Raw genomic sequence first — 24,722 nt, forward strand, 5'->3', positions numbered from 1 at the left:
AATGCCTCTTTGGAGCATATCTTTAATAAACTCCAAATGCAAAATTGATGCACTTACTCAGTTCCCATCACTAATTCTGGAATTACAGTACTATGCCCCCCCCCCCTTTCCCATGCTCTCTCATATCCCTGTCACACACACACACAACTACACACATCAAGAAAAGTTTTGCATCATTTCGGTTCCTGTACAGAAAATTGGAATAAAGATCAACATAAACATCATTTCTGCCCTTTTTATTGTTCATGAAAACCACACATTGCATGTTGTACCACCACACAGCAAGACCTTCAGAGGTGGTGGTCCAGACTGCTGTACACACCAGTACCTCTAATATCAGTAGAATTGCTCTTGCACTGATGTATGCATGTATTCATCAAGGCATATTATCCGTAAGTTCATCAAGGCACTGTTGGTCCAGATTGTCCCACTCTTCAACGACAATTCGGCGTAGATCCCTCAGAGCGGTTGGTGGGTCACGTCATCCATAAACAGCCCTTTTCAATCATTCCCAGGAATGTTCGATAGGGTTCATGTCTGGAGAATATGCTGACCACTCTAGTCGAGCAATGTCGTTATCCTGAAGGAAGTCACTCACAAGATGTGCATGATGGGAGCGTGAATTGTCATCCGTAAAGATGAATGCCTCGCCAGTATGCTGTCGATATGGTTGCACTATCAGTTGGAGGATGGCATTCACGTATTGTACAGCTGTTACGGCGCCTTCCATGACCACCAGCGGCATACGTCGGCCCCACATAATGCCAACCCAAAACAGCAGGGAACCTCCATCTTGCTGCACTCATTGGACAGTGTGTCTAAGGTGTTCAGCCTGACCGGGTTGCCTCCAAACACGTCTCTGATGATTGTAGCTCATTGGTGAAGAGAATGATGCCAATCCTGAGCGGTCCATTCAGCATGTTGTTCGGCCCATCTGTACCATGCTGCATGGTGTCGTGGTTGCAAAGATGAACCTCATCATGGATGTCAGGAGTGAAGTTGCGCACCACCATGCAGCCTATTGCACACAGTTTGAGTCGTAACACGAAGTACTGTGGCTGCATGAAATGCATTATTCAACATGGTGACATTGCTGTCAGGATTCCTCCGAGCCATAATCCGAAGGTAGCGGTCATCCACTGCAGTAGTAGCCCTTGGGCAGCCTGAGCGGGGCATGTCACAGACAGTCCCTGTCTCCCTGTATCTCCTCCATGTCCGAACATCATTGCTTTGATTCACTTTGTGACACCTGGACACTTCCCTTGTTGAGAGCCCTTCCTGGCACAAAGTAACAATGCAGACATGATCAAACTGCGTTACTGACCGTCTAGGCATAGTTGAGCTACAGAGAACATGAGCTGTGTACCTCTTTCTGGTGGAATGACTGGAACTGATCGGCTGTCAGACCCTCTCTGTCTAATAGGTGCTGCTCGTGCATGGTTGTTTACATCTTTGGGTGGGTTTAGTGACATCTCTGAACAGTCACGGGGACTTTGTCTGTGATACAATATCCACAGTCAATGTCTATCTTCAGGAGTTCCGGGAACCGGGATGATGCAAAACTTTTTTTGATGTGTGTATAAAACAGATTTACATCAAAAATTATTTTGTGATCTTTGTTCGCATCTGTCATTGGCCTGCTCACTGCCAAATTTCCATTAGAATATACAGTTATCATACAAAAATGCACCCTTCAGATCTGGGGTCACATACGTTCATCCCCCTAACTATTTGGATTTCACTGCCAGAAATCTCAACCAAAACCTATCTTTGAGGAATGAATTTCCATTTTCAAATCTCTTGATCCTCAGGAATTTCTAACTCTTTACATTCATTCACTCACTGACCAGTTGCTATTTCTTTATGTATTGTTCTATAACCTTCTTTGCCCTTCCCCATATGAACGTCATTCATTACAATCCCTCTGTAACAGATGCACGGAAAGGTTCGACAAAGGCTGCTTTACAGCCTTGGAAGCCCATAATTCCTTGAAATTTGCTGTTTAGCATACTTGACTTCAGTCTTGCAACTGTGTTATTGTAATTAAGAAAATGAAATGTTCCCGTGCTATTTGACACAGTGAGCACCTAATTAAATATAATCTGCTTTAGGAAATTCTATGAGAAAGACAATAGGCTACTATCCATTCAACGAAAGGTGATGTTAAATCTTAACATTCTACACTAAATTATTGACTACTATTTCCACTATTTTAAATCATTTTGTGGAGTTCACCTTTTGATGATATAGTTCATCACACATCCAACAACTTTAGTAATGAGTAGAATATCATTTTACAAGAAAAACATTAATATGAAGAAATCAACTGAGTTTCTTGTTTTTCATTTTTCAATTTATAACATGTATTATCTTGCAAAAGCATTGCACCTTTATGAATAGATATAGCCTACCACAGAGCATAATGATAAAATCATCCTGAATATATACAAGATGCTGTTTTATTCTACACAGATGGCATCTTTGTAAGTCTACTATGCATGAGTATTTCTTGCATATGAATGTTATGTTACAGTTACAAACATCATGGATGGAATGAAACTTCACAAAGATGGACTTACGGATCCGAACGGTTCCTTTTGGTGTCAACAGGTGCTAAATCACGGCACTGCTTTACAAGTATTTCAAGTGCTCCAGCTTTATAATTATATTGCAGGCCAAACTCCACTTCACCTCGCACTGCCACAGTCCCGTATCGACCCTCTCCAGCACCAGAATACACACTTGCAAGCGAATCGCTCCGTGCCTGTTGACAAATAAAAAAAATTGATTTATTACGATCGTCCATAAATAATTTAGTATTTTCACATTCAATACAAATTTATTCGGTCACCATGCTGACAAGAGTCCATGTATATACTAGCAAAGCAAATCATCGACAGTTAATCTGTCTGCTGTATTAAAAATTAGCTATCACTATACCACGCAATGCTTCTTATTCATTGGACCTTCAAGTTCTGGTGTCCTTTATTTGTAGCCTACTGCAGTAACTACGACTGTCGTATTTCACGCAAGTCAGAATGGGTTAAATTAGAGCACTAAACAGACCTTGTGTATTGACTCTAAGAGAAAGGAAATGAGTCATCAGATGACTAAGCCTTTTCTCAAATAATAATTGCTTAGTGTTTGTCATTTATTAACCATTTAGCGTTTTATTTAGGACTATCCCAATTAAATCACTAATCATATTTTGACTTGTTTTGATGGGATTTATGTAGGAGCCACAGACTTATAAAGCTACTTTCTATGTCCACAGAATGCAAACTGCCTGCAGACAGCATTTGTCGCTACAACATCGCAGCTTTGAGCATTTTGCGTCAGATGCTAATTGGACTATATGAACACAGCCATTCTCCGAATAAGAGTCAAGGCGCAAAAACAACAGTGAGGTTACGTCTTGTCATTGTTGTATCAGTTCTGTCATCTCCTGTCAACATACAAGGCAGATAAAATTACCTTTATTTATTGACTTGGTCTCATAAAAGTTTTGGGAGAATACCCAAGAAAAAATCTGGGTAGTATTTACTAACTACAATCACTTGGTAGAAGCTACTTCATACTCCCGCACTACTGTTGATTGCAGCTGCCGACATGAAACATTCGCGTCCCGAAATCGGCCGACTTGTAACGACTAACGCCGATCTAGAATTACATCATCTGATGCCGTCATACGTTCAACATTTTCCATCCGTTTCTGAGGTATTTCCTGACGTTTCTCTTACGTTTAATTACTTGTCTCAGTGTCGTCTACGTCGCTTCGGGTTTTTTTAAAACTTCAATAAGAATCCTCCTGTATATAGAAGGTGAAGAAAAACTGGCGCACTCTTACTTCGCAGCGCGATTCCTCACATATTCGCAATACAAAAACGTTTGTCACAAACTTTCATCCTGCGCATATTTCAGGCAGGAAATGGACGTTAAAGACTGGCAATCTGGTAACACTGTAATCACATGTACGGTAAGTACCTGTATCAGCAGATAAACAGTGCTCAGCAGTTGGTGCGTTGGATAGTGTTTTGGGTTAGCATGCGGGATGTCGAGGCTTACTTGTTTTTATTTGTTAAAACTAGTCTGCGTGGTACGGTATCTGGCGTCTTAATCGCCTTACAGCGATTACAGTGGGTCTTCTACAAAACATTTGCAGTTGTGTACTACGAACAAAGAAATTGAACTACAGTCGTTTTCACAAGTCAACTTTTAAAGAACCCTTCTGCACGTAGAGGATGCTAACTGTTTCGCTGCATCTTCTAGATTCCAAACTTGGTTTCTGTGTACCCTCCCCCAAAGCACGTTGCTAGCCCCACTGGTGACGCATGTCCCAACCGAAATATAATGGAACTGAATGTGGCAACAATAATAGTTGTTATTAAACGATGGGACCATTGGGAGGAGGATGCACAAGAAATGTTTCCAGTGGTGCGAAACAATTCGCATACACTACATGCAAAAGCTTTCTTTAAGAGATGACCATTGAAAACATTTCTGTGTTCGTAGTATGTAACTGCAAATGTTTTGTAGAAGACCCACTGTAATCGCTGTATGACGATTAAGACGCCAGATACCGTACCACGCAGCTGCTTTTAGAAAATAAAAACAAGTAAGTCTCGACCGACAATCGAACCATCGATCTCCATCATGCCAACCCGAAACGACATCCCCTGCGCCAACTGCACAACACTACTGCTATATTCTGACGGAGGTAGTTACTCCACACGTGATTAGAGTTTGCCAGATTTCCAATCTTTATCGTCCATTTACTGTCCGAAATATGTGCAGGATGAAATTTAGAGAGAGAGACATTTTTGTATTGCTAGTATGTGAGGAATCCGTCTGCTTAATGCGAGTGAGCGAATTTTTCTTCACCCTGTGTATGGTGTCTCTCCTAAGGGTCGTCAGTGCATTTTCTCTGCTGGTTTCGTAGACATTAGCAGTTCAGTTTTCAACTTTCAGCAAAAAAAAGAAAAAATACTGCTCTTCACGTCTTTCGTGAGCCGCCCAATGTCGAGAGAAAAGGGGGGGGGGGGGGTTGTTTCCAGTTAATGGTTCAAATGGCTCTAGGTACCATGGGACTTAACATCTGAGGTCATCAGCCCCCTAGACTTAGAACTACTTAAACCTAAGTAACCTAAGGACATCACACACATCCATGCCCGAGGCAGGATTCGAACCTGCGACCATAGCGATCTCGCGATTCCAGACAGAAGCACCTAGCACCGTTCGGTCACAACGGCCGGCTGTTTCCAGTTACAAACAAAATATTTTCTAGTCGGAATTTTACGTGTCCCTTCGATACAGCTGTGAAAAATTAACAGGGACAGTAAAACACGAAGAATAACCAGTAGACGAGCTGTAGCTTGGCGGTAGCACCCAGCGTGGGCGAGGGCGGTGCTCTCGCTGCTTGCTTTACTGTTCCTGTTAACGCATATCGCTAAAACGAATATCGTGTTAGACTGATTTTCGACTGCTTTATGGAAACGGCACATAAAACTCTGTCTTAAAAATCATTTTATTTGTAACTTAAAACAAGCCAACGTTTCCCCCGACACTGGGCGTAGCATAAAAGACGTGAGGAGTGCTATTTTTATGAGCTGACTCCAGCGACACATTGCGAAAATGAAATTAGAGATCATTCGCCAAGGACACTTAGGAGAGACACCAGGGGTATATACACGAAATAGCTTCCGAAAATTTCCATATACCTTCAGAAATTTTTAAGCCCCATTTACAAAAAAATAAAAAAAATAAAGGTTCTGGGCTGGTAACACTGCCCCCCTCCTCTGAGGAAACATCACCTTAACGAAACACTGTCGCCCGGCCGGCGGGGGGGGGGGGGGTTGTGTGTTCCAATGAAGTGGAGGGGGATGGCGGTGGTAGAGTAACAGCCGCTGGGTCTCTCAAGCTGGGCAGATCTCCACTGGGGATCCAGAGAAACTGTGGCTCAGAACGTCCCTTTTAGTATCCTATCGTTTCCTTTTCCTCTCTGTGATTGTGTGGCAGTAGGTACAGTCCTCTAATGCGAGCGGCGGAAGATCCTTAGTAACCAGGTTCACGATGATGCATACAGTCCTCACTGCCGAGTGACGGATAGCGTTCTGTAGTCGAGATGAAGACCAGCTGTCTACGGAGTAGGGCCCTCGAATTAAACCATGTCAGGTGTCTAGGCCATCGGGTGGTGCCCCGACCAGTACACTCGGGAACTGGGGGTTGATAATGCGCACCACCAAAAAATTCAAATGACAGAAGCTAAAATGAGAAACAGCCGCATGGATCTTAAGGATATGACCTTTGGTCTGAAAAGGAAAACCCGTATTGAATTTTGGAATGTAAGAACACTGAGAGAGGCGGAAGGTCAAGACAACTGGAAAGAGATATGGAGAACTATGCATTGGACATACACTGAAGTGCTAAAGAAAATAAGAAAGTGTCTGGCACAGTTGTTAGATCGGTTACTGCTGCTAAAATGGCAGTTTATCAAGATTTAAATGAGTTTGAACGTAGTTTTATAGTCGGCGCACGAGCGATGGGACACAGCATCTCCGAGGTAGCGATGAAATGGGGATTTTCCCGTACGATCATTTCACGAGTGTACCACGAATATCAGGAATCCGGTAAAACATCAGATCTCCGACATCGCTGCGGCCGGGAAAAGATCCTGCAAGAACAGGATCAACAACGATTGAAGAGAGGTGTTCACCGTGACAGAAGTGCAACCCTTCCGCAAATTACTGCAGTCGTGTACCCTTCATGACTGCACGACACAAAACTTTACGCCTCGCCTGGACCCGTCTACACGGACATTAGACTGTCGATGACTGGAAACATGTCGCCCGGTCGGACGAGGCTCGTTTCAAACTGTATCAAGCGGACATGTTTGAAAGAACAGATACCATCTCCATATAGTTAAGGCTAACCGGCCATTGACCTCCTTCTGTGCCGATGCACACGTATTGCCCGAACTCTTACGGGACACAGTAAGATTGCGCGCGAGTAATTAGTGTTATGGGCAGGGGCACTACGAATGTAGAGTGTGGACATTAAGTTGGGAATGTGGGTCTCACGGGGAGCGTGTAAGCGGTAAGTCCCTGCAGTCGCGCTATCCTCTGTGCCCTCGATGGCTCAGACGGACAGAGCGTCTGCCATGTAAACTGGAGATCCCGAGTTCAAGTGCTGGGCGGGGCACACATTTTCAACTGTCCCCGTTGATGTGTATCAACACCTGTCGGAAGCGTACGGTCTTGATTTAATTATCATTTCATTCTAGAGCACTGCATGGTCACCGATGGTATCTGTTCTTTCGGAAATGTCCGAAGATACCACTTCACATATGCATCTATACCTGTCCATTGTGCTTTCCGATGGACTTGGGCAATTCCAACAGGACAAAGCGACACGTCCACAATTGCTACAGAGTGGATCCAGGAACTATCTTCTGAGTTTAAAAACTTCCGCTGACCACGAAATTCCCCAGACATGAACATTACTGAGCATATCTGGGATGCCTTACAACGTGTTGTTCAGAAGATATCTTCACGCCCTCGTACTGTTACGGATTTCTGGACAGCCCCGCAGGTTTCATGGCGCCAATTCCCTCCAGCACCATTTCAGACATTAGTCGAGTCCATGCCACGTCATATTGCGGCACTTCTGCGTGTTCGCGGGGGCTCTACACGATATTAGGCGGGTGTACCAGTATCTTTGGTTCTTCAGTGTATTTGGTCTAAGTGAACTAAGGTGGCCAGAATCTGGAGAAACTGAAACACAAATGTAGGAGGAGTGCTGTTGTATGCAGATCGGAAAGGTGAAGATGCATTGCAGAGGAACGGTGTAGGACTCTTACTATCTAAAACTTGCAGAAGACGCAGAATAGAATGTAAACCAGTGTCAGAAAGGCTATTAACTGCACGCTTTGGAACAAATGTGCGAAATATCACTGTACATCAATGCTACGCACCTACTGTAGTGGCTCAAGGAAAAATTAAATGAATTTTATACAGAGCTAAATAGAGTCCTTGGACAAACTAATTGTTGTTGTTGTGGTTGTGGTCTTCAGTCCTGAGACTGGTTTGATGTAGCTCTCCATGCTACTCTATCCCGTGCAAGCTTCTTCATCTCCCAGTACCTACTGCAACCTACATCCTTCTGAATCTGCTTAGTGTATTCAGCTCTTGGCCTCCCTCTACGATTTTTACCCTCCACGCTGCCCTCCAATACTAAACTGGTGATCCCTTGATGCCTCAGAACAGGTCCTACCAACCGATCCCTTCTCCTAGTCAAGTTGTACCACAAACTCCTCTTCTCCCCAATTCTATTCAATACCTCCTCATCAGTTATGTGATCTACCCATCTAATCTTCAGCAGTCTTCTGTAGCACGACATTTCGAAAGCTTCTATTCTCTTCTTGTCCAAACTATTTATCGTCCATGTTTTACTTCCATACATCGCTACACTCCATACTTTAAGAAACGACTTCCTGACACTTAAAGTCTATACTCGATGTTAACAAATTTCTCTTCTTCAGAAACAGTTTCCTTGCCATTGCCAGTCTACTTTTTATATCCTCTCTACTTCGACCATCATCAGTTATTTTGCTCCCCAAATAGCAATACTCATTTACTACTTTAAGCGTCTCATTTCCTAATCTAATTCCCGCAGTATCACCTGATTTAATTCGACTACATTTCATTACCCTCGTTTTGCTTTTGTTGATGTTCATCTTATATCCTCTTTTAAAGACACTGTCCATCCCGTTCAGCTGCTCTTACAGGTCCTTTGCTGTCTCTGACAGAATTACAATGGTATCGGCAAACCTTAAAAGCTTTTATTTCTTCTCCATGGATTTTAATTCCTAACCGCGTGACTGCAACGGTCGCAGGTTCGAATCCTGCCTCGGGCATGGATGTGTGTGATGTCCTTAGGTTAGTTCGGTTTAAGTAGTTCTAAGTTCTAGGGGACTTATGACCACAGATGTTAAGTCCCATAGTGCTCAGAGCCATTTGAACCATTTTTAATTCCTAGTCCAATTTTTCTTCTATTTCCTTTACTGCTTGCTCAGTATACAGATTGAATAACACCGGGGAGAGGCTACAAACCTGCCTCACTCCCTTCCCAACCACTGCTTCCCTTTCATGTCCCTCGACTCTTATAACTGCCATCTGGTTTCTGTACAAATTGTAAATAGCCATTCGCTCCTTGTATTTTACCCCTGCCACCTTCAGAATTTGAAAGAGAGTATTCCAGTCAACATTGTGAAAAGCCTTCTCTAAGTCTACAAATGCTAGAAACGTAGGTTTGCCTTTCCTTAATCTTTCTTCTAAGATAAGTCGTACGGTCAGTATTGCCTCACGTGTTCCAACATTTCTACGGAATCCAAACTGATCTTTTCTGATGTCGGCTTCAACTAGTTTTTCCATTCGTCTGTAAAGAATTCGTGTTAGTATTTTGCAGCAGTGACTTATTAAACTGATAGTTCGGTAATTTGCACATCTGTCAACACCTGCTTTCTTTGGGATTGGAATTATTGTATTCCTCTTGAAGTCCGAGAGACATAAAAACTTACAGGGAGATTTGAACGCAAACTTTGGTTCAGAGGTTCTATAGCTGTATTGGAACAGCACCTGAGCCTCGAAGGAAATGCTTCAATGCTGTTGGAGTTAGGGGGAATACCACGTGGGCTGAGCTTGAATGGCAATTTGGACCAAGGAGGAAGCTATGATAGGGTAGTCCATGCAGTTGTGCAAAACCATTGTGTCAGGATGGCGTAGTGGTTAGCGCACCCGTCTACTGAGCTGCAGACCAAGATTCAAATCCTGACCTTAGCACCAATTTTGACTCGTCGATTAAGTCTACATCTATACATGGTAGAGGTTTGAGACTTGAAAAAGTCCCGGGAACCATATTGCTTCATCTGATTAAGCCAAAGACGTCAACACTGGCGCCGCGGCTTACCCCGAGAGGCGAGAGGCCTGGCCGCAGCTTGGTGTCGTCGCCGTCGGCGGCTGCGGCGGCGAAGTCGCCGGCGACGCTGAGGCTGGTGGAGTTCTTGCGCGAGGCGGCGCCGCCCACGACGGGCGAGGGCGTGGCGCTCTTGCTGATAGGCCGGTGCAGCGACGTGGACACCGGCTCCTCCCCTTGCGCGACGTCCTCGCCTGTAACAACACGTACTGACGTCACCACAGCAGCTCCTACCCCTCACACACTGACGGAAAAAAAATTGCAACGCCACAAAGTAATTAATGTAGAGTAATGAAATTTCGGGAACACATCTGTCTACGAAAATTTTTAAGTCATTAACATAGCAGAATCGCAGGTTAAGGTAAGCGCGAGGTAAGCCATTGCAAATGTGAAATACTTCTACATTAATAACCGGTGTAGCCGCTAGAATGTTGAAAGCAAGCAAGTAAACGTGCATGCAATCCGCTGTACGGGTGCGAGATGTCAGTTTGCGGGTTGAAGTTCCATGGCTGCTGCACTTGGTCGGTCGAAGCAAAATGTTCAAATGTGTCCGCAGCTCGTGGTCGTGCGGTAGCGTTCTCGGTTCCCGCGCCCGGGTTCCCGGGTTCGATTCCCGGCGGGATCAGGGATTTTCTCTGCCTCGTGATGACTGGGTGTTGTGTGACGTCCTTAGGTTAGTTAGGTTTAAGTAGTTTTAAGTTCTAGGACACTGATGACCATAGATGTTAAGTCCCATAGTGCTCAGAGCCATTTGAACCATTTTTTTTTTTTTTTTTTTTTTTTGTTCAAATGTGTGTGAAATCTACTGGGACTGAACTGCTAAGATCATCAGTCCCTAAACTTATGCACTACTTAACCTAAATTATCCTAATGACAAAAACAAACAAACACACACACACACACACACACACACACACACACACACACACACACACATGCCCGAGGGAGAACTCGAACCTCCGCCGGGACCAACCACACAGTCCATGAATGCAGCGCGTTAGACCGCTCGGCTAATCCCGCGCGGCCGGTCAATCGATACAGGGGCAGCTAATGCTGGTTGTGTGACAATCGAGTTGTCCTGCTATGTCCCATTTGTGCTCGATTCGACTCAGATCTGGTGATCGAGCAGGCCAAGGCAACATGTCGACAGTCTGTAGAGCATGTTGGGTTACAACAGCGGTAAGTGGGCGAGCGTTATCATGTTGAAGCCCGCCCGGTTAGCCGAGCGGTCTAACGCACGGCTTTCCGGAGTGGGAAGGAGCGCCTGGTCCCCGGCAAGAATCCGCCCGGCGGACTTAGTCGAGGTCCCGTGAGCCGGCCAGTCAGTGTATTGTTTTTAGGCGGTTTTCCATCTGCCTAAGCGAATGCGGGCTGGTTGTCCTTATTCCGCCTCAACTACACTATGTCAGCGATTGCTGCGCAAACAAGTTCTTCACGTACGCGTACTCCATTACTCTACCACGCAAACATAGGGGTTACACTCGTCTGGTGTGCGACGTTCCCTGGGGGGCCCACCGGCGGCCGAACCGCACAATAACCCTGGGTTCGGTGTGGGGCAGCGGAGGGGTGAAGTGGACTGCGGTAGTCGTAGGGGGTTGTGGACCACTGCGGCTGCGGCGGGGACGGATCCTCTCCGGCGTTTCTAGGTCCCCGGTTAACATACAATACAATACAATACAATAATGCCGAAATGCACCACATGAAATGCTGCTCATAAATGGTAGCACACCAGGTCGAATCACCAGATTGATGCACAAATTTGCAGTCAGGATGAGTGAGATAACCATGAGCACCACAGACCTTAACTCCAGGTGTAGGTCCAGTGTGTCTACCAAGCAGACAGGTTGGGTGCATGCCCTCAGCTGGCCGCCTTCTAAACAACACACGTCTATGACTGGCCACAAGGTAGAACTGGCTTTCATCAGAAAACACAAAAGAGCTCCACCGTGTGCTCCAACGAGCTCCCTCGCAAATAGCGGTGGATTGGGGCCAGTGGAACGTCGTGGACGGCTCTTCATTGTAGTATATGTTCCTTTCAGATTGTATTGACAATAAAGTTTATATTAAAATACAAAATGGTAACACATTTCGTGCGCCACCCTGTATATCTAATACATACGTATGACCTACTTCCAAGAGCGTAACAACACCAGTGTACGTGTGCTACGGCTTCTGACCAATCATCGCGTTTGTGTTTGCTTACATCAGGATTATTCTTATGATGAACAGATTTTTGCATTGTAGTAGCTGTTGAGTACCTATAAATACCATAGTAAAGAGTTCTTTATATGTTTTGCTGTGAAACACTGCGGAAATTGTGCCAAACACTAATGTTCTCAACTCGACAAGTTCCAACGAAGTTTTTCGTTTCATCCTTGGTAATAATACAGATAATATGTTGTAACCTCATACAATGCTAGATTCCACGACTTAGCGCCTAACTGTTTTGACAGTTTTAAGAAGAAAGCATTAAAGAAGTAGAAGCAGAAAGAACAATATAAAACTATAACATCGTCACACTTCGCTTCACTTAGCGGTACTTGAAAAGCCAAGCCACTAAATGAGACGTTCCTCTGTCTTAAACTGGTGTGCCAATATTTCAACAAAAAAATTCTGTCTTCCGTCCACCAATAACCGCGTGATCTTTCTCCTCCTTCCATTTTTGTTATGTCTAGAAAAAGTTCTATTAGAGATAAAAGCAGTTCAAATGGTTCAAATGGCTATGAGCACTATGGGACTTAACATCTGAGGTCATCAGTCCCCTAGAACTTAGAACTACTTAAACCTAACCAACCTAAGGACATCACACACATCCATGCCCGAGGCAGGATTCGAACCTGCGACCGTAGCGGTCGCGCGGTTCCAGACTGTAGCGCCTAGAACGGCTCGGCTACCCCGGCCCGCGATAAAAACAGTCCTGAAGTCTAAACAAGAAGTCTAAAAATTTTCTTAGAAATCTGGAATGAGCATTAAAGTTAGTTCCAACGCTCCACGACAGACTGTCACCTGGTTCTGCAGAGTTCATGTATACTGATAGAACATCAAGTACAGTAAGAACGAAATAAACTCAACAAAGTAAGGAAATATATTTACGACTGGCCTATTTATTGGAAGTCTGATGGAATATTTTTCAAGGAAAAACTGTGTTGAAAGGCTGATAAAATGTTGTCAATTTGAAGTTATATAATCTCAATGGTGCTGGAGAAGAATATTATCGTATTTTTTAAGGATATATACTTGTATTTTAAGGTTGCCTGATGGGATTCCACAGCAAAACAATTATACGGAAGATTTAAGTAACTGTGTATGATGAATGAATGAGGATAACTAAGAAATTTTTTTTTCTTTAGTCTCCGATCGCACAGCATAAGCGCTAGGCGGGTTGTGTGCACAATAGGCGACCGCGTATCTCCGCACCACACACGCTCTTTCACTGCCGAGATCAAGACGTCAGTCTGCGTTGAGCTGCAGTCACATAAAAATGGCCGTCGCAATTGATTCTTTCACTATGTGACAATCGGGAAACATTATTCGTTTCCAGAAAGCAGAAAAGAATAGTGCAGCAGAAATTCATGGAAGACTGCGCCGTGTGTATGGAGAAAACCTTACGAGTGGTGATGTGTACGAATGGTATCGAAAATTTAAAGACGGCCAAGTTGATGTGCATAATGAAAGAGGGTCAAGAAGTCAAGCATTTTATTACAAACGACCTTTCAATTACCCGCCATACAGTTCCAACCCAGTGCCGAGTAACATTCAATTTTTCCTTTTTCCTTCCTAAAATGCGTAGGAGGGCGGCGCTTCCTAACTAACGAGGAACTTCAAGACAATGCCAAGGCTCATTTCAATTCATTAGCGGTAACACTTTATGGAGAGGCTACTGGAAAGCTTGTCCACAGGTACGACAAGTACCTCATCCGTTACGTTGATTATGTCGAAAAGTTACCATAAGTGTTACATATAGTAATAAAATAATTTTTTTACATACCAGTACACATGTCTTATTTTCGCCTTTCAGAGGTTGAAGAATAAATAAATAAAAACCGAACGGCCCACATAAATCACACAGACATCGGTAAATAGTCACAAATGATTTTAATAATGCTGTACGATGTGTTTCAGTGCTTTAAAGCAACACTACCTAAAGATAAGTTATACATTTCGATCTCCAGCATCTGCATTAGTATCCAACTGGAAGGCGGCGTTGTGGTCTTACAGCAGAAAACTTACATACCCCAGATGGGCGCCGTAGATAAAAATTTAAAACGACACAGCCTGAAGATGAGAGTTAAGACCTCAAAGCGGGTCGTTACAAACGACAGATTTTGTTTTTATTTCGTCCATCATGAATGATGAACTTGAAAAGCTTTGTCAATAGTGTTTTAAAGATATATAAATTTACATAATAAAGCGACGACACCAATTACGTTTCTCCTGACACATATCATTAAATCATTATTTTTATACTCCTGTTTTTATAACCATGGTAGTTCTATCCTGAAAAAGTCTGCGTCCGGAAGTAATTGAGTTTATAGAAATATGGGCTGTTGTTCAATACCATCTTCAAGAGTAAAATCTGATGGCCGGCCGCTGTGCCTGAGCGGTTCTAGGCGCTTCAGTCCGGAGCCGCGCTACTGCTACGGTCGCAGGTTCGAATGCTGCCTCGGGCATGGTTTTGTGTGATATGCTTAAGTTAGTCAGGTTTAAGTAGTTCTAAGTCTAGGGGACTGATGACCTCAGATGTTAAGTCCCATAGTGCTTAGAGTAATTTTTTGAAAATCTGATGTATTATATACATTATTTAGAAATATAAATTTTATTTAGTTTTCTCCTTACAACTGATTCACTATTATATCCATTAAGAACAATTGCTGCTGTTATATTTATAAAAGCTCCTCAATCTGCAGACATAAAGATGTATTTCTGACTAGTATAACAGTGAAGGTGAAGTGTAACGTTCTGTCGACGGTGATGTGAAGGAGGGGTTCTGACGTGGCAGAGTATATAAATCCAATTTATGTGAGTACGGAAAACCTGAATCACGATGACAGGACAGGGTTTTAACTGGCTCATCCAGTTTGAAAATCCTGTGCCTCCATTCACCACACCACCATTTCACTCGATCCCTAAATAATGGGGGGATCCTTCAATCAGTTTCCGCATACAGCGTGGGTGCATTTCTCGCAGGAGGGAATAACGCTGTCGCTTCTGCGGAAAGTTCGCCAGCACCTTGCGGTCTTAATGTTAGCGTAGCTGACTCTCAATCAGAGGCTCCGGGTTCGGTTCCGGCCGAGTCGGGGATTTTCTCCGCTCGGGACTGGATGTGTCTTTGTCATCATCATCATCATCATCATCACCGACGCGTAAGTGCGCGAAGAGGCGTCAAAATACTTGAACTAGGCGGTCGAACTCACTAGAAAGGGTCTCGCGGCCGATGGTGCCGCACGCACATTTCGGTTTGTGGGAAGTCCCTAAAGCAATACCAGTCGAAATCGAATTAGAAGTACCGTACGGTTCGATAGGTGATGAAAAGCTTTGAAAATTAAAACATCGGAGCGGAGCACTTTCATAAATATACTAACTATATCCGGCTATGCTTTGCCGAGGCTCAGTCTGCTTAAATGAAAAAGAAAGGAAAGCGAAAGCACACGTTTCTAATATGTATGGGAATTGGATATACGTCCTAATCTCCCTCATCTCCCCCGCACCCTTTCTTTGTCAATTTCCTGCTCCTTCTCCCTTTCTCTGTCCATAGCCTCCTCTCCCCACATTCTGTCCAACTCCTCCTGCTTTCCCTCTCTCAGTACGTCACCTCCCCCTCCCCCTCCCCCTGTTTCTCTCTCTCTCTCTCTCTCTGCTCGTCTCCGTTTCCTACCATCCCTCAGTCCATTTCTTCTTCCCCTCTCTCTCTGACCTTGAGCCTAGTTTAGTGTTATTGCAAATTCAGAAACTGCAGAAGCATTCTAATCACAAACCAGTAAGTCATAAATACAACTTTCTGTTTGCTGACAACGATATTAACGCTGAGAATTAACCCTGAAAAAATACAGACGTTGCTGTTAACACTATGTGTGCAGAAAGTACATAGTCTCTGTGTCTCTCAATGCGTATTACAGTGACGTGTAAAACTTTGAGCCGGCGTCAGTGACCGAGTGGTTCTAGGTGCTTCAGTGTGGAATCGCACGACCGCTACGACCGCAGGTTCGAATCCTGCCTCGGACATGGACGTGTGTGATGTCCTTAGGTTAGTTAAGTTTAAGTAGTTCTACGTTCCAGGGGACTGACGACCTCAGATATTAAGTCCCATAATGCTCAGAGGCATTTGAACCATTTTAATAATTTGAAGTAAATTGGAAAGGCGCTTTTAGATACTTCTGGTAACAATGTTATCCCGTTACATATTACATATATATTATACCTAATAAAATATACATATATTAATGAATTAGGTACCTAAAACACACCCGTAATAGAATTCAACGTCGTGTTAAATTTTCAGAGTAACCCATGAAGAACTTTCGGAGATTTGAGATTTTGAAGAAACGAATATCTACTTTTGTACTTACATAGAAACTGTAAATGTTACAAAAAATCTCGAAAAGTTACACGTACCTAAAAACACGCCTGTATTAGAATGCAATGTTGTATCAAAATTTCAAAGCAATCTTTCAAGAACTTTCGGAGATAGACGATTTTGAACAAACGAACATTTACATTTTTATTTATATAGATAGGATTTTTCATGGCATAACAGCTTCACAAAAAAAGAATTCATACCGCACAGGTATTTATATACAGGATTATTTCAATAAGAATGTGATAGGAAGTCGGCCGTAGCCCTGCAGAAGCTATCATGGCATTTTTTGCCTGAAGTAATTTTGGGAAACCAGGAAAAGCCAAAATTACGATGGCTGGATGGAGAATGAACCCTGCATCATCCAGAATACAAAGCTAGTCTGTTAAAACCAGTACAACCTCATTCGAGCATAAGTTCAGATTGAACAAGGATGAGGAATGAAATCAGTTGCACCCTTCTCAAGGAAACCATCATTCGTCTCGAGCTGTTTCCGGAGAGAAGATTTGAATTCCGTACCTCATGAGTGCGAATCCCGTGTCATAACTACTGCTCTACGTCATCCGACAGATGACTTCGACGTAATGGAGCTGTGATTAGAGAAGAGTTCAGTAAAGCTCCAGTTCATTCAAAAAGTCAAACAATATGCCTGATGTGTTCGGACTTTCATTTAATCAAAGATGACAAGAGCCATACTCGATCCTGCCGGTGTTAGCTACACTACGCGATCAAAAGTATCCGCACACCTGGCTGAAAATGACTAATAATTTCATCGCGCCCTCCATCGATAATGCTGGAATATGGTGTAGGCCCACCCTTAGCCTTGATGATAGCTTCCAGTCGCGCAGGCTTATGTTCAATCAGGTGCTGGAAGGTTTATTGGGGAATGGCAGCCCGTTCCTTACGGGGTGTTGCACTGAGAAGAGGTATCGATGTAGGTCGGTGATGCCTGGCACGAAGTCAGCGTTCCAGAACATTCCAAAGGTATTCTATAGGATTCAGGTCAGGACTCTATGCAGGCTAGTCCATTACAGGCGTGTTATTGTCGTGTAAGCACTCCGCCACAGGCCGTGCATTATGAATAGGTGCTCGATCGTGTTGAAAAATGCAATCGCCTTCCTCGAATTGCTCTTCAACAGTGGGAAGCAAGAAGGTGCTTAAAACATCAATGTAGGCCTGTACTGTGATAGTGCCACGCAAAACAACAATGGGTGCAAGCTCCCTCCATGAAAAACACAACCACACCATAACACCACCGCCTCCGAATTTTACTGTTGGCACTACACACGCTGGCAGAAGATGCTCATCGGGCCCTACCCACACCCTGCCATCGGATCACCACATTATTATGTACCGTGATTTGTCACTCCACACAACGTTTTTCCACTGTTCAATCGTCCAATGTTTACGCTCCCTACAGCAAGCAAGACGTCGTTGGCGTTTACCGACGTGATGTGTGGCTTATGTGCAGACGCTCAACTATGAAATTCAAGTTTCCTCACCTCCCGCTTAACATAGTACTTCCAGTGGATCTTAGGGTGGTGGGGGTGGGGGGGGGGGGTGGGAAGGGGGGGGGCGGAGCTCCACTGGAGGCCGAACCGCAGAATAACCCAGGGTTCGGTGTGGGACGGCGGTAGTTTGAGTGGACTGCTATAGCCTGTTAGGTTGTGAACCATTGAGGGCTATGGCGGGGACGAAGCCTCTCCGTCGTTTCTAGGTCCCTAGTTCCACAGAATGTAATACAAATACAAAATCCTTTGACAAGACGGAATCGTTCGATATACATCACGGTAACATTCTGTTTGATTTTTATTTTAGCATTTTTCTAGTGATTTTTGTTTTTGTATGTTTTCAGTTTTTTCCGCCTTCTTTCAATCCAGTTCAGTTAGCATGTTGCAAACAATTTGCTTGCGAACAGAACCGCCAATTTGTGACGGATTGCTAATGTCATTTGGATGCAATGAATTATAGCCGTCATCAACTTTAAAACTGAATGAAACTGAACCGTATTCATAAGAAACAACGTAATTCCGACGTACTGCTGTCTGACGCGGTGGGAATGACGTCACAATACACTAGAACAAAAGGCGCAGCCTCAGTTGCAAATGTGCGTATGTTTTCAAGATGGCGCTGTATTGTTTTTGCCTCACGTGAAGGTGACAAAATTGATCCAGCGAGATATTGCTGTGTATCGTACTCATGTTCGTGTTTGTGTACGGATCAATAATAGACAAACATTACTCAATGTTTTTCTTCGTTATTTATAAAATTCAGGTCACATGAAATATATAATAGAAATGTGGACCTGCAAACGTGGGTAACCAACAACTACAAGAAAACTAAACCCACAGGATTCCCGTATTTGAAAATCTGCTGTTCGGGGCTCGCCTTTTGTAAACTAAACAAAAGACTAAAGGTAAGGTCTTCGCAAGCCCGCTTTGTTACCCGTGCGGTCTAACGCACGGCTTTCCGGGCGGGAAGGAGCGCCTGGTCCCCGGCCCGAATCCGCCCGGCGGATTTGTGTCGAGGTCCGGTGAACCAGCCAGTCTGTGGATGGCTTTTAGGCGGTTTTCCATCTGCCTCGGCGAATACGGGCTGGTTCCCCTTATTCCGCCTCAGTTACACTATGTTGGCGATTGCTGTGCTAACAAGTTCTCCACGTACGCGTACACTACCATTACTCTACCACGCAAACATAGGGGTTACACTCATCTGGTGTGGGACGTTCCCTGGGGGGTCCACCGGGTGCCGAACCGCACAATAACCCTGGGTTCGGTGTGGGGTGGCGGAGGGGTGAAGTGGACTGCGCTAGCCGTCTTGGGGTTGCGGACCACTGCGGCTGCGGCGGGGACGGAGCCTCTCCGGCGTTTCTAGGTCCCCCGTTAACATAATATAACAAGGTCTTCGCAAACACACACACACACACACACACACACACAAAACGGCACAGTTATACATCCATCTCACACGCACATATTATCTGGGAACTTGTGCGTGAACTGTGAAGCATTACCACCGATTTTTTAGCTTTTGACACCGAAAAGAAAAAACCGCAGGGACCTGGTTGGTAGAAATTCTTCGGCTGACGAGGTCGGCAGTTTACCTTCTGATTCGTCGTCGGAGGGGGCGACTACGGAGACCTCTGGATCGTGCGCGTAGGCACCGTTGACGGCGTCGGTGATCCCTGCTGGTGAGTCACGTGACCTGAGAGGCGGCAAGAGAGGCCTCTTGGTGCACAGCACGTGTAGCTCGGGCGCGTCCACTTCGTCGGGGCGCGCCACACACGGGCAGCACCACCACAGAACACCCGATCGAGGTTTGCCGCTCGCCATGGTCGAATGTACTGACTGCCTTGCCACCTACTCCAACTCGCTGGCCACCTACTCCACTCGCTCACTGCCTACCGTGAGTCACTGGCCACCAACTCCAACGGAATGGTCACCTACCCAACTCAGTGGTCACCCAGCCAACTCAATGGTCACTAATTCCAATCCACTAGACGTCCACTACAACTTACTAACTGGATTCTCCAACCAACTGGCCACCAAATCCAACTCACTACCTAGCTACTCCAGATAATTAGCCAATTGCTCGAAATCATTAGTTGATTACTCCAATTCGCCACCTGGCTATGATGTTGCAGTTGCCTTGCTACTTGTTGCATCTGGGCAGACCACAAACTGTTTTTCAGAACCAACTTGTGCTGCTCTGTGGATGGTGGTGAATGGTCGTTCAGTTCCTCACTGCAGTGTTATAAGATTCCGACTGATCATTCACAAGGGCCATAAAATGGCTTATAATACCACATCGCAATTTTGCTACTGCTTACCGCACGAAAGCTCTCTGTATTCAATAACAGTATCGTTAACCTGGTATTTAGGTGACAGTTGTAGCCTGTCCATACTTCGAGGCAGTTAGGTAAATCAAGAACGGGAAATTATCTTTATGCTAAATGCATGAAACAATTTAAAACAGAGGCACAGACGCTGACAGTTAGATTACCCTTTAGTAATAAATTGTGTGTGATGCAGACGACACACTGATGTCGCAAATGCCGTGAACAGTAGCTAAGCTTCCATAAACTTGTTCTACACAACCCGCTGCATTTATACTCTTTCTTTCATATACGCTGGTGTCTGCCTTCCATCAGAAACTACTTCGATTTCTTCCCACATAAGCAGAAATGCCGTCTAAGATAATTCAGCCTTGTCTTCTTTCAGACTATGTTCTCCAAACCTGAATTCTAGTGTAATATTTCTGCTTGCAGGATCCGCAGTTGTGAAACAATCAGCCATGTCAGTGGCGTTCAGCTATAGAATCCGGATCGACAAAACGCTACACTACACAAAAAAAAAAAAAATCACGTTCAGAGAGTGATCGCTCACAGATCGTCCTCAACACCGGACACAAACTAAACTTCGATACAGTCACCACCATCAAGTTGATATAATAAGTGAAGAGAAGCCTCGAAGATTTGGAATGTTACAACAAAACTGGCACATTTTACACATCCAGAGTGAAAAAGCTAAAGACTAATTTCAGTTTCCTGGCCATACACCCTGAGCGAAAGTATAGTTCGGTGAAGTAGGCCTATATGACAATGCAACGTTTCAACTGGATAATTTCAAACGCCTCAACTGAAAATTATCACAAAATGCGAGTCTTTCGTCCTAAAAGAGCGCACAGAATAGATGCAGCACGAGCTCACGCATGTCGCCAGGGCGACGACCGCAACACACTAACGCTCTAACGCACAGGACTGGCATTATCGCGGACCGGACACACCAGCAGCCGGCGGAAACGGAGGTTTCCATCCGCTCGAGAATTTTTTTTTCCTCTCTCTCTCTCTCTCTCTCTCCCTCTCTCCCTCCCTCCCTCCCTCCCTCCCTCCCTCCCTCCCTCCTTCCCTCTCTCTCTCTCTCTCTCTCTCTTTCACGCACACACATACACGAGCGCGCTAAGCGCGTATACATGAGGAGACATAGATAAGCCTCACATTAACTGAAGAATGGTGTTTACTTCGCAGTAGCTAGTTAGGTAGGGCTGTGGCAATCAGTCGTAAGGTTGATTTCATGCAGTTAATAGTATGAGGGGCGTTTGAAAGGTCCGTCCAAAGTCCGGGAGATGGCACCACCGGCGCGTATCGAGGTCATGTTTAGTTAGTAGCATCTTTGGAAAGAACGCACACCAAGTTTCAGCCATATTGGTCTATTTCTTTGAGTTTGGCATTAGGGTGAATCGAGGAAGTCGAGTGATTGTCAAAAAATGGACGAAAAAGAATTTCGTGTGGTGATTAAACATTACTTTATGAAAGGCAAAACGCCTCAGGAGACTAAGAGAAGCTTGATAAACATTACGGTGACTCTACACCTTCGATTAGAATAGTTTCAAAATTTTCGGGGTGGCCATATGGGCACAAGTGATGCTGAACGTTCTGGACGCCGTGTGGAGGTTACGACTCCAGAAATCATTGATAAAATCCATGATATGGTTATGGATGACATTATAGTTAAGGTGCGTGAGATTGCTAGTGCTGTGGGCATCTCGAATGAAAGGGTATATAATATTTTGCATAAACATTTGGACATGAGAAAGCTATCCGCAAGGTGGATTCCGCGATTGCTCACGTTTGACCAAGAACAGAATCGTGTGAAGTGCTGCAAGGATGGTTTGCAGCTGTTCAGGAACAATCCGCAGGACTTTAAGCGTCGTTTCGTCACTGTGGATGAAACATGGATACATTACTATACTCCTGAGACCAAACAACAATCTAAACAATGGGTTACCAAGGGAGAATCTGCACCAAAAAGGACGAAGACCATTTCTTCAGTCGGAAAGGTTATGGCGACTGTCTTTTGGGATTCGCAAGGGATAATCGTCGTTGACTATCTGGAAAAGGGTAAAACTATTACAGGTGCATATTATTCATCGTTATTGGACCGTTTGAAAACCGAGCTGCAAGAAAAACGCCGGCGATTGGAGAGCAAAAAAGTCCTTTTCCATCACGACAATGCACCAGCACACACCTCAGCAGTTGCGGTCGCAAAATTAATGGAAATAGAATTCCAACTCGTTTCACATCCTCCCTATTCTCCAGACTTGGCTCCCTCGGGCTACTATTTGTTCCCCAATTTGAAGAAATGGCTGGCGGAACAAAGATTTTATTCAAGAGAGGTGATTGCAGCAACTAATAGCTGTTTTGCAGACTTGGACAATTCCTATTATTCGGAAGGGATTAACAAATTATAACAGCGTATAAATCTAAAAGGAGACTATGTCGAAAAATAAAAAAGGTTTACCCCAAACACGTAAGAGGTTTTTATTTTTGCACGGACTTTTCAAACGCCCCTCATATTTTAGAGGTACGGGATTTTGATCCGTCGAGTGACTATCTCTATAGCGACACAGTATCGGTCAATTCATTTTCTCATTTTCGTGATACGGGATTCAGTTATAAGATTTTAGTCGAGTGAATAACGCTTATGTGTGTGTTTCTGTCACATCCAAATCAATGACTTAATAAATTTTAATGCTTGTGTTTATTTTCCATTACTGTACGGATGATAATGCAAGCAAGGAGGGAAGGCAGTACCTAAGTAAATAATTATGGATTTATCATTTGCAGCAAATATGAAAAAAATCTCGTGGCTGAATACTGTGTTCCAGCATGGAAACACACTGCGTATACAAGGAAGCTAGTTGTCCATTTGAATGAATCAATGAGTATTATTGCGGGTACACGAAAATCCACACCAATACCTTGGCTGCCGGCCGCTGTGGACGAACAATTCCAGGCGCTTCAGTCCGGATGCGCGGGGCTGGTACGGTCGCAGGTTCGAATCCTGCCTCGGGCATGGATGTGTGTGATGTCCTTAGGTTAGTTAGGTTTAAGTAGTTCTAATTGTAGGGGACTGATGACCTCAGATGTTAAGTCCCATAGTGCTTAGAGCCACTTGAACAATTTTTTTTTGGCTGTACAGATCAGTAACATTCCACTATCCGAATTGCAACGCCAAGACGCAATCACTCAAGAATGGAGGAAGCTGCATCATTCCGACTATCCCTAAGAATTTCTAATTCATACAGTCTTAAACGACCCTCTTCAGACTGTTTGACATCACGCACTCCGCTGCGGCACAGTGGAAGAAACAACAGAGTTTGGCATTAAAGAAGAGTGGCACATCTGCCACTCAACCAGGATTTGATCCGAAGAGAGGAGAGCGGACAAGACTGAACAGGACAAGAACCGGTCACTCCAGGTGCAATGCTATAATGCACAAGTGGGATCTCCGAAAATCTCCAGCCTTCTATCATGGGGCCAAAAACAAACCGTTCAGCATATTGTCAGAGACTGCCCTCTGAAAAAGTATACAGGACCATTCAGTGACTTTATTAAGGCTTCTCCCTCTGCTATCAGTCGGCTTCATTTACTAGATGTTGAACTCTGATTAAATGAATCTATTCTAATTAACAGTCGTAATTTTGTGGTTTAAATGTTCTCCTCCTTAGTATTATTAAATTATAAATTTTGATGATTCAAAGGTATTAGCTTTCTGGCTATATCCTTAAATGTGTAATTGCAAACTGTATTTGTTTCATAAATCTGTTGCTGTCATCATACCACAGGCTTAAATAAATTAAATAACTAAATAAGGGACGAAAAACTTACGTAGGAACAGAGGACTTAACAATGGAATGTCCTCCATACTGCTCAGCTTATACAGAACTACGCACATAACTCATAAACCCCTAATGGTTAATAAGTTCATGATCGGAACACAGAATTCAGCAAATGATAGTACACTAAAGAGGGGGAGAGGCGGCGAGTATTTTCTTGCATGACTTTGCGTCTTTTTAACAGGACGACTTTGTTTAATTATGATCCTCAGCTCTTGAAAATAGCAGTAAAGTAACATACCGTTTTAGAATTATTTGAGTGAAACTGTTCGCCAGTATGCGTGGTACATGCTTCAGCAACAACCAATTGTTTATTTGACGCCAAGGAATCATCCTTAAACTTGATGAAGTGATAATACGTGCCTTGAACATGGTTGCTGGGCCGAGCCCAACACTATTTGTCTATAATTGAATATTCTTCAGAACAACTTTTGGAAATTCCACGATGGTGTTCTTTAAATACAATAAGCAAACTTATTGTTCACAGGTCTCAAGCTACTTG

At 44.1% G+C, this 24,722-nt stretch overlaps 1 protein-coding gene across 1 annotated transcript in view; it reads right to left on the reverse strand.

Moving 5' to 3' along the window:
* The window catches only part of LOC124551169, a 512,501-nt gene that overhangs the window by 23,196 nt on the left and 464,583 nt on the right, over window positions 1–24,722 (reverse strand). Inside the window, exons 6-7 of the mRNA XM_047126185.1 lie at window positions 9,964–10,163; window positions 2,580–2,764 (exon numbers count right to left, since the gene is read on the reverse strand). Of these exons, the coding sequence (XP_046982141.1) occupies window positions 2,580–2,764; window positions 9,964–10,163 (385 nt within the window). The remainder of the gene's footprint in view (window positions 1–2,579; window positions 2,765–9,963; window positions 10,164–24,722) is intronic.

The sequence above is a fragment of the Schistocerca americana genome, chromosome 1 (assembly GCF_021461395.2).
Source record: "Schistocerca americana isolate TAMUIC-IGC-003095 chromosome 1, iqSchAmer2.1, whole genome shotgun sequence".
Classification (NCBI taxonomy): Eukaryota; Metazoa; Arthropoda; class Insecta; order Orthoptera; family Acrididae; genus Schistocerca; species Schistocerca americana.